This window comes from Nematolebias whitei, chromosome 10, assembly GCF_014905685.2.
Source record: "Nematolebias whitei isolate Nwh7 chromosome 10, NemWhi1, whole genome shotgun sequence".
Taxonomy (NCBI): Eukaryota; Metazoa; Chordata; class Actinopteri; order Cyprinodontiformes; family Rivulidae; genus Nematolebias; species Nematolebias whitei.
In genome coordinates this window covers 4,991,359-5,005,202 of record NC_056507.1, presented here as the reverse complement: position 1 = coordinate 5,005,202, position 13,844 = coordinate 4,991,359, and the positions used below count along the sequence as shown (strand labels likewise).

The 13,844-nt window shown below is 41.6% G+C and overlaps 1 protein-coding gene across 1 annotated transcript in view; it reads right to left on the bottom strand.

The window, feature by feature from the left end:
• The window catches only part of LOC119416085 (unconventional myosin-IXAa), a 128,130-nt gene that overhangs the window by 65,220 nt on the left and 49,066 nt on the right, over positions 1-13,844 (bottom strand). The window contains exons 5-7 of the mRNA XM_037683262.1: positions 10,636-10,689; positions 3,743-3,843; positions 1,814-1,940 (exon numbers count right to left, since the gene is read on the bottom strand). Coding sequence (XP_037539190.1) covers positions 1,814-1,940; positions 3,743-3,843; positions 10,636-10,689 — 282 coding nt within the window. The remainder of the gene's footprint in view (positions 1-1,813; positions 1,941-3,742; positions 3,844-10,635; positions 10,690-13,844) is intronic.

The following is a 13,844-nucleotide window of genomic DNA, read 5'->3' as shown; positions in this document are numbered from 1 at the left end:
GGGTCACAGAATGTTGAACTTAAGCTTCAGTTTGTGCTTTGATTACAACAAGACAGATAACCTAAAATATAAGGGTCGAGATGGTGTAGAGGTAGGGCAGCCGACTTGGGACCAGAGGGTTACGGGTTCAGCTCCCCACCATGCTTACATGTCGTCGTGCCCTTGAGCAAGACGCCTAATCCCTAACTGCTCCCCAGGCGCTTACATAGTTGCCCACTGCTCCTCCTGGGTGTATCTCAGGTGTGATGGGTAAAATGCAGAGAACCAGTTTCATCAATGAATGGGAACATACAATGATGACAACGCACAGCTGTCCTTCCTTCTCTCCACTAAATAAACAAAAAATAATATATTTAAAAAAAAAGCAGTGACCATGCAACTGTTTCAGATTCTGTGTGATGCAGTCTTTGAATAGTTTGAGCCTGTTTGACTTCTTTAATCTAACGCAAAGGTTAGATGCTGGGGGAGAACTCAGTGTGAACTAGTTTCAAACAGAAACAGGCTCCTGCAGAGAAAATTGATACGCTCTCAATGACCCCGTTAGACGAGCTCACTCTGCAATGTGTGAAAAGAAATACGATTTAATGTGAACTTGTCATCGAAAATCCATCTAGATCAACAGGGAAAGGCTATTACACAAAGCTTTGAGGTATAGAAGTGTTTTGGTTCAAAATTTGAAACAAAGCTAAACAAACAAACAAAAAAAAGCAAACACTGAACTAGAATGATGTTTAAAAAAAAATTCATTAACAATAAAAAAAGACCAAGACTCATCAACAGATTGCCAATTTTTTGTGGACATCTATGAGAATGTCGTGTATATTTCTAAATGTTAAAAATTCTCATAAAAAAGATGCGCCTCACACTGTGCTGTACTGTAAACGCTCTAAAAAAGCACAGAATGTCATGACTTCAGCTCTCTGCCATCTGCCGCTCTTGGCCACGCCCACTTCTCCGCTGCAGGAGGAAGCTTCTCCTGCAGTTGTGGGCTGCACAAAGGTGCAGCAGGTGCTAAATAATTTAAAATAATTTAATTTTAAATCAAAATTCCATGCCGATCGTGCGGCTCATCCACCAATCAGCCAGTTGTATGTCATGTCCACTCTTACTTTGAAAAACAGCGATAGAGCGAGTCTGCGCAAAATGAACCGCGAAGTAGCGAAAGACTACTGTACGCACCATCCCCTAAAAGTTGGCAGTAACTGCATCCCAGGGCGAGAAAAAAAAAAGAATTGGATCAAAGATGTTGCACTGATGTGTTTGTAAAGGAGGGCTGGAATGTCAGGAAAAGTATAATCCATCCATCCTTCCTGTGAGGAGTGTCAGATTTTAACGACGGTTTTATGAGAACTCATCTCACGTTGAGAAAACAATTCTCTGTCACTTTTGTTCCTGCTGTGTTTCATTTGAGTTGCATTTGTTGCACAATCTGCAAAATACGATGCAAATTGATCAAACCTACCAAACCTGATGTGTTCCGAACACAACTTTTACACAAAGAGTACTTTATAAACGAACTGGATAATGGGACAACTTTGTGGAACAAACTCGTACGCTCAAATGGATGCAGCATGAGAGAATGCAGCAGAAAAACAGAAAGACAGAATAATCAGAAGTCCTGCTTCTGTTCTTCATTTTATCATCCATGAAGTCAAGCTGAATTCCAAAATAAACCAAGGAAGACAAGTAATACTTTGTGTCAGGCGTGTCAATGAGCACACGCTCTCCTGTGGGTTTTTACGTGATAAAGCATTTCACTGAATTCGAATACTGTTGCCTCAGAGATGGTAAAAAGTCTGAGCGATGTTCTCACCTCCAGCAGCTCTGAGACGATGGGCAGGACCTCTGGGTTACAGATGTCGATGGAGTCATCCCTGTAGGTCTTCTTCTTGTAGCGGATGTTTCCCAGGTGGAGAATCGCTGACAGCAGGGAGAAAATCCTGACAAGAAAAACACTTCTGTTGTCACTTCCACATGTAGATTACTACGAACGATAAATGCACCGAGTTACCACTTTCTATCTGATTAGAGCTGGCACAACGAGCTAACATGATGAGTCTACAAGTTAAACTCATTTTAACTAGCTTGATCAGTCTATAGAGTTGTGCTTCTGTAATTAATGAAGACTAGACGAGCAGTCAGACGTCATTTGTGACTTCACGTGCGCTGCAGTACGGCAGCACCGATGGGAGCTTCGCTTCGACTCGCTCTTTTTTGTTCCTCTTGTTTTAACTTTTTTAGCGGTCGTCATTATCATCATGTTGCTAACGGGACCGCGCTGCTAACAAAACCATGCTGCTAACAAAACCATGCTGCTAACAAGACCATGCTGTTAACAAGACCACGCCGCTAACAGAACCACACTGCTAACAGTACCATGCTGCTAACGGGACCGCATTGCTAACAAGACCACGCCGCCAATAAGACCACGCCGCTAACAAGACCACACCACTAAAAGAACCACACTGCTAACAGTACCATGCTGCTAACGGGACCGCACTGCTGACAAGACCACGCCGCTAACAGAACCACACTGCTAACAGTACCATGCTGCTAACAGTACCATGCTGCTAACAAGACCATGCCGCTAACAAGACCAAACCACTAAAAGAACCACACTGCTAACAGTACCATGCTGCTAACGGGACTGCACTGCTAACAAGACCACGCTGTTAACAAGACCACACCACTAAAAGAACCACACTGCTAACAGTACCATGCTGCTAACGGGACCTCACTGCTAACAAGACCACGCCACTAACAAGACCACGCCGTTAACAAGACCACGCTGTTAACAAGACCACTCCGCTAACAGAACCACACTGCTAACAGTAAAATGCTGCTAACGGGACCGCGCCGCTAAAAAGACCACGCCACTAATAGAACCACACTGTTAACAGTACCATGCTGCTAACGGGACTGCGCCGCTAACAAGACCACGCCGCTAACAAGACCACGCCGCTAACGGGACCGCACTGCTAACAAGACCACGCCGCTAACTGGACCGAACTGCTAACAAAACCACGCCGCTAACAAGACCACGCCATTAACAAGACCACGCCGCAAACAAGACAATGCTGCTAACAAGACCACGCTGCTAACAGTACCATGCTGCTAACGGGACCACACTGTTAACAAAACCACACCAATAACAAGACCACACCAATAACAAGACCACGCCGCTAACAAGACCACGCTGCTAACAGAACCACTCTGCTAATAGGACCTTGCTGCTGTAGATTTTCACTTTTGTCGCCTTGTTTTTGTATTTTTGTTACATGCTTCGTTATTTCTTGGGTTTTTTTTGGCGAGTCGAGACGGTTCTTCTCATCCTGAACATTTAATTGTATTGCTGACCTTGTGTTGACCTTGTGTTGACCTGCATATGACAATAAATCTAAACCAGTGAGTGACGGCAGTGTTGTTCAGAAACGCTCGCCAACTCCGCTCTGTGACTACATCCCTTGCCCACTCAGCGGTGTACCAGTGGTAGATGGACTTCAAACCCATCATGTTGCCTTGGTCGTCACATAAATAACTCAGAGACATGAAAAGAAGTTTCAGGTTTGGCCACAAAGTATTTTTTGAAAAGAGCTAAAAGTTGATGCTTTTAAAATGTTAAAATGTACATTAAATCTATTTAGTTTCCGTTAAGATAACTAGCAGTCCAAAGTTATCTGATTAGAAATACTTTTGCCCTGCAGCATATTTTGTTGAAGAACTCGGGTCTAGACAATCTCACTGTTTGCGTGTAGTGGGGAGGAAGCCGACCATCTCCATGGCCAGCTGAAGCCTCTCGAAGTCATGTTTCAGGTCCTCTCCTTCCACTGTGAAGCAGTCATGCTGGCGATGGGAGGAAACACAAAATCAAAAGTCAACAGTTACACAAAAAGACAGACAGGCTGCAACACGAAAACTTGAACCTTAAAGAAACTAATGACTCCGTGTATTGAATAATTGTCCAGTTAAGAGTAAGTGGTTGTATTTGACAAGTGAGGTTTCCTAAAAAAAAAAATCATGAATTAAAAAAAGGTGTTTTGAGTGAAATATATAAAATACAGCAACCATTAGTTTACATTTACATTATTTCAGTTTACAACCTTTTACTGCTCCTTTCACATTTTGTTCAGGTTTAGCTTCTTTCAGCTTCCTTGTGCAAATTTAAACATTTTTTCAGCTGCTTTCAGCTGTTTTGTGATCCTTTTACATTCATTCTGCTAACTACATTTTTATGCGTCATTAACTTCTTTCTGCTTATTTCAACTTATTTATGCACGTTTCAGCTTTTCTGCTATTTCAGCTACTATTTAGCTGTTTTATGCTAACACTAATCTTAGCTTTTTCAGCTAACCCCATATTTGATTTAATTAATTTCAACTTTTTTCAGCTCAGTACAGGGAAACTGTGCTCTCTCCACTCCCTTCTGGTAATTTTAGCTTCTTTCTGTTTTTAAGATACTTTTCAACTGTTTTCTTTGTTGTTTGTTGGTTTGTTACTAATTCGAACCATCGAAGCTAGGAAAGTATCAAGTAGGAGTTACCTGATGGTAAAATTGGAATCAGCATGTCATCATGCTAAGGAAAACGTATCATTTTCATAGTTTATTTCAGTAGAAGAGAAGAAAACCGCAGCTGTGCAGCAGGGGAACCCTGCTGAACGACCACGAGCACATTCCTGTGTAATCTGGAGACACCGATATCAACCAGTGGTTCCTAAATTTGAGATGAATAACTGCTGCCATGATTGAGGTACTAAAATTTTTAAAAAGAGCGACGACGTTAACTAGAGGAGTGTAAGGAAGAGTATTTATAAATCATGCGTGTGTTTGTGTCTCTTCAAGCCTTCCAGTCTGTCAGCATGTCTGTGCTCCGGCAGCGAGCCGCTCTCAGGCTGTAATTAGCACATACCACAGCGACCGGCCAGCGAGAGAAGACACAGGAACCTATAATTCACACTCGGGATCAGCTCCTTCTGTACTCCTTCGCCTCTCTATTGTTTTCCTTTTTGGCTTGGAAGTTATCAGGAACAGCAGAGACAAATGCTCAGTGCTCTTCTCCAATTGCAACAATAAAAAAAAAGGTTTGTGGCTCCTGGAGCTAACGGTGAGATCTGGGAAAGACACGTTTTCAAACTGCCCGTTATGCTCAACCTCAGCAACAGACAGCACAACGTGATACACTCAAGGAAGTTGAGAAAATAAAGAGATCAAATTTAGCAGCAGCAATGGATTATTTTGGTTAAAAACCAAAACCTCTGTTTATTAGGGCTTTAAACATACCTGATAGGACGATCAAGAAAAAGTGTGTTTTTTTAAGGTAAAATGTAATTTCTCACTTACAGTTGCAACTTTACACAACTTAAACTGTTGCAGGCTTGACAAAAAAAAGAAAGAAAGAGTGCCACTCATGCAGATCAAGCATTTCAACAGATTAGTCAAGAATGGTAAAAGCTAAAGGCATTCAGTCCACACTGGGCTGTTACTTACCGTGAGCCAGACATGATTTATGTCATCAAGTCGCCGAGTTAAAACTAGCACTAAATATAGCAAATGCAGCATGCACCCCCGTTGCAAGACATTCCACACAACCAAAGCTCGGAGGAGACACCCAAACAAGCACAGAATCCCAATCCCGCAAAAACCCAAACAGCCAACGGCGCTCATCCGTTACCAAATGTTTGGTCTTTGGGATCTGTTTGCAACGAGTCACTTTTTTTATTTTTCTATTCCCAATTGTTTCTTTTCTAATTATAGTTCCAGACATTTCATCTGGAATCTGTTGACCCTTGTACACAAAATGTTGGGCAGCTCTATTGACCGCTGGGAGAGGTCAGAGGTTAAAAGGGCCCAGATGATAGGTCCCATGTTCAGACACAGCTGTCAAAAGCAGCCGGTCTTTGTGCATTTGTACAAAAATAATGAGATCATCACCGTGGACAGTGGGGTCAGACTGGTGAGGTCACAGAGTGACCTTTTATGGGAGACGATGGGTCAGCAAACAGTGAGAGGGAAAGAATTTAGTTGACAGAGAAGAGCCGGTGGAAGACGCAGTGCAAGAAATATTTTAAAATGATCGAGTGAATTAATCTACTGGGCTACCTGTGCAAGAATCAAGTGCTAGTATGACTACTGTAGTTAGGAAAGACTGCCTAAAACAGTTGTTTTGGGGAAAAGTCAGATAAAAAGCAAACCAAGTAACAGGTCAATATCAATTAAAAACTTGGGAGAAAAAGGTGTGCGGTTAGCCTAGTTTAGCAAGCGGAATGGGTAGCCTAGCTTTGCAGGAGGAATGACAGGGGACTGAGATGTGTAGAGGTAGGGCAGCTGACCTGGGGCCAGAAAGTCACAGTCCGACTTCCCGCCATGCCCACGTCATGGTGTCTCTGAGAAAGACACCTAATCCCCAATTGCTCCTCAAGTGCTTACATAGCTGCCCACTGCTCCACCAGGTGTGATGGGTAAAAAACAGAGAACTAATTTCATCACTGTATGGGAACATACAATGAAAACAGATAACACTTACTTAACCTCACCTAGCACAAGAATGGTTAGCCTAGGGAACAGCTGTCCTAGAACTCCATGGAAAATGCGTCTAGCTTAGCAGAGGCGATGGTTAGCGTAGATTAGCATGAAGAATGATTAGCCAAACTTAGCAAAATGAGCATTTAGCTTAGCTTTTTATGAAAAAATGGTTAGCCTAGCTTAGAGGCTAACCATTTTTAGAATATCATGAAAATTGCCAGTTTAGCTTAGCAGAAGAGATTATTAGCCTAGCTTAGCATGAGGAATGGTTAGCCTAGCTTAGCACAATGAATGGTTAGTTTACTAACAGGAGTGATAGTTAGCTTAGCTTTTTATAAAGAATGGTTTGCCTAGCTTAACAAGAACATTGGAATAAAAGCAGCATCCCAATTTTTTTATGCACAAATAAACTTACAGAAAATTAAAACCTCATTATCTTGCAAATTTTCTGATTTTATATTTATACACGACCAAATACATGTCAAAACTAAGGATGCTTATTTAAAAAAAAAACATTAGGGTTGGATAATTGGCTAAATATATCAACCATCACTGATGGGAGAAATCAGCATTTGATTTATTTATTTATTTTACTTTCTACTATTCTGAACCATCCTGCAGTTAGTAAGTAATTCAGCAGCAGCCTTGCAATAGTTAGGAGATGCAGTTTGTGGAAAACCAGACAAGTCTTAAAAAGCATCAGGTCTTAGAAACGCTGTAGTTGATTTAGTGATGGTTCTCAAACTGTTCTTCAATGAGCTACCCAGAGACTGATGTTTTCATGAGTTAAGGATCTTTATGTTCATTTGTGCTCATCAGGTCTGATACGACTGCAGTGATCACCAAAGTTCCATATCCAAAAAGTGATTCTTCCCGATACAAAGCTAGAAAGCAGCGTGGTACTTAACTTTTCATTGCCAGTCAAAATAAAATGTTTCTTTCCTTACAGACAAAGATTAATTCTCATTTTACTTTTAGTGCATTTGCAAAAGCTTTCTGATGTCAGTTATTGTTGGAAGAAGTAAGCATGTTTATAAAAACATAATTTTCTGTGCCCAGTGCAATAGCTGCAGTCAGCACAAATGCACAATAGGAGCATTTATTCCAAAAATCCTTCATGAAAGCTCCCACAGAAATGTTTAAAACCATTTCTGCAGCTAAATTGGCTCGGTGAGTTCCAGAAACCTCATTCTGCTAATAAAATGCTGAACAGCCTTCATTCAGCTGGGCAGGATGGTGGAGATTTTTCTACAGTAATGATGTGAGAAATGTAAAGACAGTGTTGCAACATAAATATACTGTAATTTCCGGACTATACAAGCCGCTACTTTTTTCACACGCTTTGAACACAAAGACAATACGGCGGCTAATTTTAAGGATTTTTTTTTTTTGACGGGCTAACAACCTTTACTTAGACAGGTTAATCCCATTGAGCCTCGAGGACTCATTTACAAGAGAGACCTGATTTCAACAAAGAGTGATGACAACAATGGACAATCATAAAAGAGGCACAGCCTTTAAAATGGCACTCCCGAGATCAGTGGGAGGCTTGGATGACTAGCGGCAAGAAATCGTTTACCAAAACTGGCCGCATGCGAAAGGCGAGTTTTGTTCAAGTTTGCCAGTGGATCCCGACGGCGGAGCAGAGTAACAAAATCCTCCATCACCAACAGGTTTCGAAAGTCAGCTGCGTGATGACGCGGATTATAGACGAGTGCGGCTTATATAGGGGTGGGCGATATGGCTCAAATATAATATCGTGATATTTCAGAGCATTCTGATGATAATGAGAAATTTCATGATATAACCAAAAAAAAAAAAAAAACAGAAATGTTATTCATTTGACAAAATTAACTTAACATGTTGCTTTGCAATATTATATAAAAACTAAAAAAAAACAAGGGGTAATTTTACTGAAATTCATTTAGTAAAGTATTCAGTCTCCAAGTATAAAAATAAAAAAATATCCTTCTGTTATTTAGATTGAAAAAGTCTGCACAAAATATAGATCAATAAATCCACCACAAAAACTTAAGTGCAGGAGAAGTTTCCCAAAATAACTAAATAAAATAAAATGAAGCTTAAGATCTGTTGAGCGTAAATGTAACGTAGAACAAATATATGTTGCCTTTAAATGAGCTATAACTTCCAGAACTTGTAACAAGGTGATCAGCTGACCCTGAAGCTTGTGGCGTTTCTGCTTCCTCTGTTCCTGCAGGAATGATTAATTTCTCTGATGCTCTGTCTTTGATCACCTGACTCTATTCTTGGTCCATGGACTGTGGAACTCAAGAGACAGACCTGCGCGTGTTTGTACAGATGGTGTAACACTGGCAGTTTAAAGCAGGGTGGGGGGAGAGAAAAAAAAAAAAAAGACTAGCTGCGTTTGTACCGGCAGCTTAGAGCGATGGAGACGCAGCCGAAAGCTGCGCCCGCACCGGCAGCTCAGTGCAGGGTGTGGGGGGAGAGGGAGAGACAGTTGAGCTGTCTGTACCTGCAGTTTAGAGCTGGATGGAGAGATGCAGCTGAGCCGCCCGGTGTTTGTTTTTAGCTTTATAGCTAGCTAGTATTGCGCACAACTAATTAGCGTTACGCCAGTACCAACAGGTGTGTGTGTGTGGGGGGGGTGCGCGCAGTTCGGTTTGTTCGTTTGGCGCGCTCGGTTCTGTTAACGGGGCGGGGCGCTTGACGTATTACGTCATGAAATTAGCATATCATGATATAATTTTTTTGCCCGGGCAAGCTTTTTTTACTGGTATTATCATGAACAATATGAAATGGCCCAGCCCTACGCTTATATAAGTATAAATTATATATGCTTTATTTCATTTTGTGGGTGTGGCTTATAGTCAGATGTGCTCAATAGTCCAGAAATTATGACTGTATGATATATATATATATATATATATATATATATATATATATATATATATATATATATATATATATATATATATAGTATATATGTATATATAGCATATATCAAGGTCAGACTTGAACTGCTGGTTGGCTCATTTTATTCCTGTGTGGATCTGCTGAAGAGCTAAACAACTACAATTACCAAAACAGAACAAAAAAATGCAGTTTGAGAAAAAGTAGGACACAAAGCCAAAAATAAAATCCAGTAGAACTAACAATTGTTTTTCTACAAACCAATCCTCACGTCTTTTTTGTTTGCTCATCGGCAACGTCAGAAGAATTTAATCTCCCGTTAAGAGAGACCGAATCTTTTACACACGCACACAACAAATCCCACTGACCAAACATTACACGCTTCAGGTGGATGACAGGGAACCAGCAAACACACACACATCTTGTTGAGAAGTTTCAAGATGTGAAGCTTTAAGAGAACAAACAAATAATATATAAAAAAAGATTACATCTTATAAAAATGGCACCAGTACAACTTGTAAATTTTAAATCGCCGTCGAAATCATCAAAGCAACCAAAGCTTGCAACAAAAGATCTTTTGTAACTTTTCCAACTATAACAGAGTTCTGTTTTAAGTATGAAAGCAGCTGGGAGTGGACTCTTTCACGGTTCTCCTCTTTCTAAACACACAAGGACACTTCTTCTGTTCCTGTTCTTCTATTCTGCTCATGCTTTGATATCAGTACCTGCAGAGTAGGAATTCAGATAAACAAACAGAAAAGGTTCACTTAAATCTTCCACCTATTTTGTGTTTAATTCTTCAGCGTTGCCTGCTGATAAAGCTATAATGTAATAAATCCAGAAAATTCTCAGCCAATCATCATCTAGCAGCAAATCACAGAAAAGCTTTGTTTGGAGAGACTCCAACTGTGTCTTCATGTTTCAAAGTAACGATAAAGGTAATCAGATAGATACAGAACAGATAACTCTGTATAATGTTTTGATAAAACGTTCATTCGCTGAGCTTCTGGGAGTAAACTGATCGGACATAAAGACTCAGATAAAGTCTCCCTTCAAACATTCGAGAAGCAGCTCCTCATTCGGCGCAACCAGCTGAGCCCAGACCGTCTTTAGTCCATTTCACAGAAAAGCAGATGGGTGTGGATGCACGAGAAACGGCGAGACTGGCACCAAAAGCCCAAAGCAGCACGACACAAACACGCACAACTCGTCATGATACTGACCGGATCAGTCTCAACGCAATTGTCCCAGTGGAGTTTGTGCGTTCTCTTTGTCATCTGGAAGCAAGGCAGAGTGGGTTAAAATAAATAAATAAATAAATGAAACGGGGATTGTTACACTCAAGTCCAACAAATTATATGACAAAAAACAAAACCTGCTGGTTGAGAGTCAATAAAGAAATATTTAAACCTCCAACACAGACACAGCTTAAATATAAGGATGCACAATATTATCAGCATGGTATCGGCCAATGTTGGCGTCAACATCGACCATTCCATCAAAATAACTCACCGATATAAAAGACACTGTTTTTGTGTGACAACCCAGTAATGCCTGCAGCGTCAGCACAACATGATGACGTCACGCGTGCCTACCTGATCTGATCACGGCAGAGAGGAAGAAGTCAAAATGTTGGTGGTGTAGAAGTTTTTATTCGTTGAGGATATTGGATTCCTAAGATTTTTGGACTGCGTTGAGCCTCGCTACATCGTCCCCAGTCAGATTTTTACGATGTAGCCTTACCCGAGTTACAAGCCGTCATTTCCGACGTCATTGAGAAGCTAATAGCCGATAGCACTTGGGTGAGTTTTACCACAGACATTTGGACGTCGTGTTAGCACAGTTAGCATGATCAGTCTTATGGCACAATGGAGAGACAAAAACTTTGGACTTAAAAAGTCTGTCCTTCATGCACAGGAGTGCAGAGGATCCCACACTGCAGCTATAGGAACCTGGAACAAGCCTCCACATGTGAGACAGCATCGCAGGTGACTAATGCTAATAACATTTAACACTTTAACACTTTTCATTTAATAGAAGTTAAAGTGCTGTGCATATCATATGACTGTTACTGAATATATGTCACCAGCTGTTACACAATTTTTGTAGCAAATAAACGTAAATAAGAGGGCTATGTTCTGACAATGGAAAGTATATAAAAATATCGGTATCGGTTATCGGCCAAATAAGTTTTAACATATCGGCCAAAAATCCAATATTGTGCATACCTACCTAAATATAATGGAACGGTGAGACAGTAAGTACATCTTCTATAAGACTTACATAAAAATACTCAACAGAAGGAAAAAATACTTCTAAAGTGATGGTTCAGATCTTTTGGAGTGGGGTTCTGTGGACAAGGTGTTCTTCTTTCTGCTGCTCCCTTCTGTAGGAGTCACCACAGTCTCAATACTCGTATGAAAAACTTCTCGTTTTATGCTGGATGCCCTTCCTGGTACAACCTGGGGTCAAACCTCCAGCGCCAGAATTAGAAGATCGTGGTGCTGTCCACCGAGCTACTGCAGCCCCAATCTGTGGAAAAGTTAGCTACTAATATCTTACCTGTTGTAGATGGCTCGCTGAACGACCTCAGTTTGTAGGATTTCTGTTTAATTCTGAGCAAAATGAGTTGACATCTACCTGAAGTGAGGCCGAGACCAAAGTGGATTGTTTACCACTTAAAATAAAGTCCAGCGCTACCCCTACCATTATATAATCCGAGCGTCCTGCCGACCAACCCCCCCCATCAGTATTGATGTAGCACGGGGCGCAATACAAACGCGCTTGAAAAATGCTACTGACGTGCAGCTCTGCAAACCCCCCCCCCCAACCCCCCACCCCGTTGACAATTACCAACAGCAACGTAGCACTAAGCTAGCAGGCGGGCAGCACAGACGTGACTCTGTCCTGTCCCCCGCCCACACCCCTGTAGACCAAAAAAAAAAAACATACAACGAGCCCCCCGGCAAGGGAGCTGATAAAGGGGGAAATATTGAAGTCCGTCTAAAAAGTTACATAGTGGGACGTGCAACCACTGTTTTGCAAACCATTACATCATAGTGAATATCACTTCAGTCTGTTATTGTCCCTGTTGTGGAGCGAAGAGGTGGAATAGTAAACACTGTCCGTCTGTCCATGCACATTGTGAGCATGAAAACCTAAAAAAATAAGAGGTACTGACTTCTATTTTGGTGTGTGGTTGCAGCTAGGTGTAAGAAAGGATTCATTGGAAAAGTGGGTTGCCAAATCAAAATCCAAGATGGCCACCACCATATAGTTTATTTTATTTATTAACTTTTTATTTAACCGGGCAAATCCCATTGAGATCTTTTGCAAGGGAGGCCTAAGCCTGAAGGCAGCCTAACATGCATGTTTTTGGTCTGTGGGAGTAAACCGGAGTACCCGGAGAAAACCCACGCATGCACAGAAAGAACATGCAAACTCCTCACAGAAAGACCCCAGGTCCAACCAGGGATTGAACCCAAGACCTTCTTTCTGTGAGGCAACAGTGCTAACCACTGAGCCGTCGTGCTGCCACGTGCTATATGTAAACTGATCACCCCAGTCATTTGAAGAAACTATACTTTCTAGTCAAAGAAGTCCATGCTCAATAATCCAGGTATACAACCCAACATTTTTCAGTCTGCTCATCTGGACGGTTTCTTTTTTTTTGTGCTGAAACGTTTCGCCTTCCATCCAGAAGGCTTCATCAGTCAAGGAAACGCACAACAAAACTGATTCTTCCCCCAACAGCTTACTCCAAAGTGGAACAAACCAGTTCTGCTTGTGATAAGATGGTCTCTTTGGTACGCCCCCTCCTCCATTGCCGGCCCTCTTCCTTGTTGGCAGTCTTGTCAAACTGGTTGAAAACAATGCTTTCTAGTATTTATATTGTTTAAAAGTATCCTCAAAAGAATAGCAATGTCTCACCTACCTCGTTATCCAAGGAGGGCGCCCTGCCCCATCAACAGAACCGAGCGTCCTGCCTTCTGAACTGCTGGCACTGACGTAGCACTAAGCTAGAGACAGACGTAGCGCTCTGCTTCTCTTCTCGCTCCACCCTCTACCCCCCCTCGCCATCGACAAAAGTTCTAGAAAACATGAGCGCCCTGCCAAGGCAATTGACCTAGGGGAAACACTGTGGTGGCCAAACATTAATCTATAGTGGCCAAGGCCACCAATGTCCACCCCCTTGCTCTGCCATTGCACCTGGTCGTGGATAAACTTGCCCCCTCTACTCACCAGGATCCGTCACTCAGCGCTGCCTTGGACAAGAAAATAAAATGTAAAAAATCTCCACACTGTAACTCCTACCCACTTTGAATACCTTGCACTAAAAAAACATTAAGGTTTACTTGCATTCCCTTTTCAGTTACAGTCCAGAAAATCACTCCGTCTTTATTTTATATTACAGAGATAACCGACAGTGATG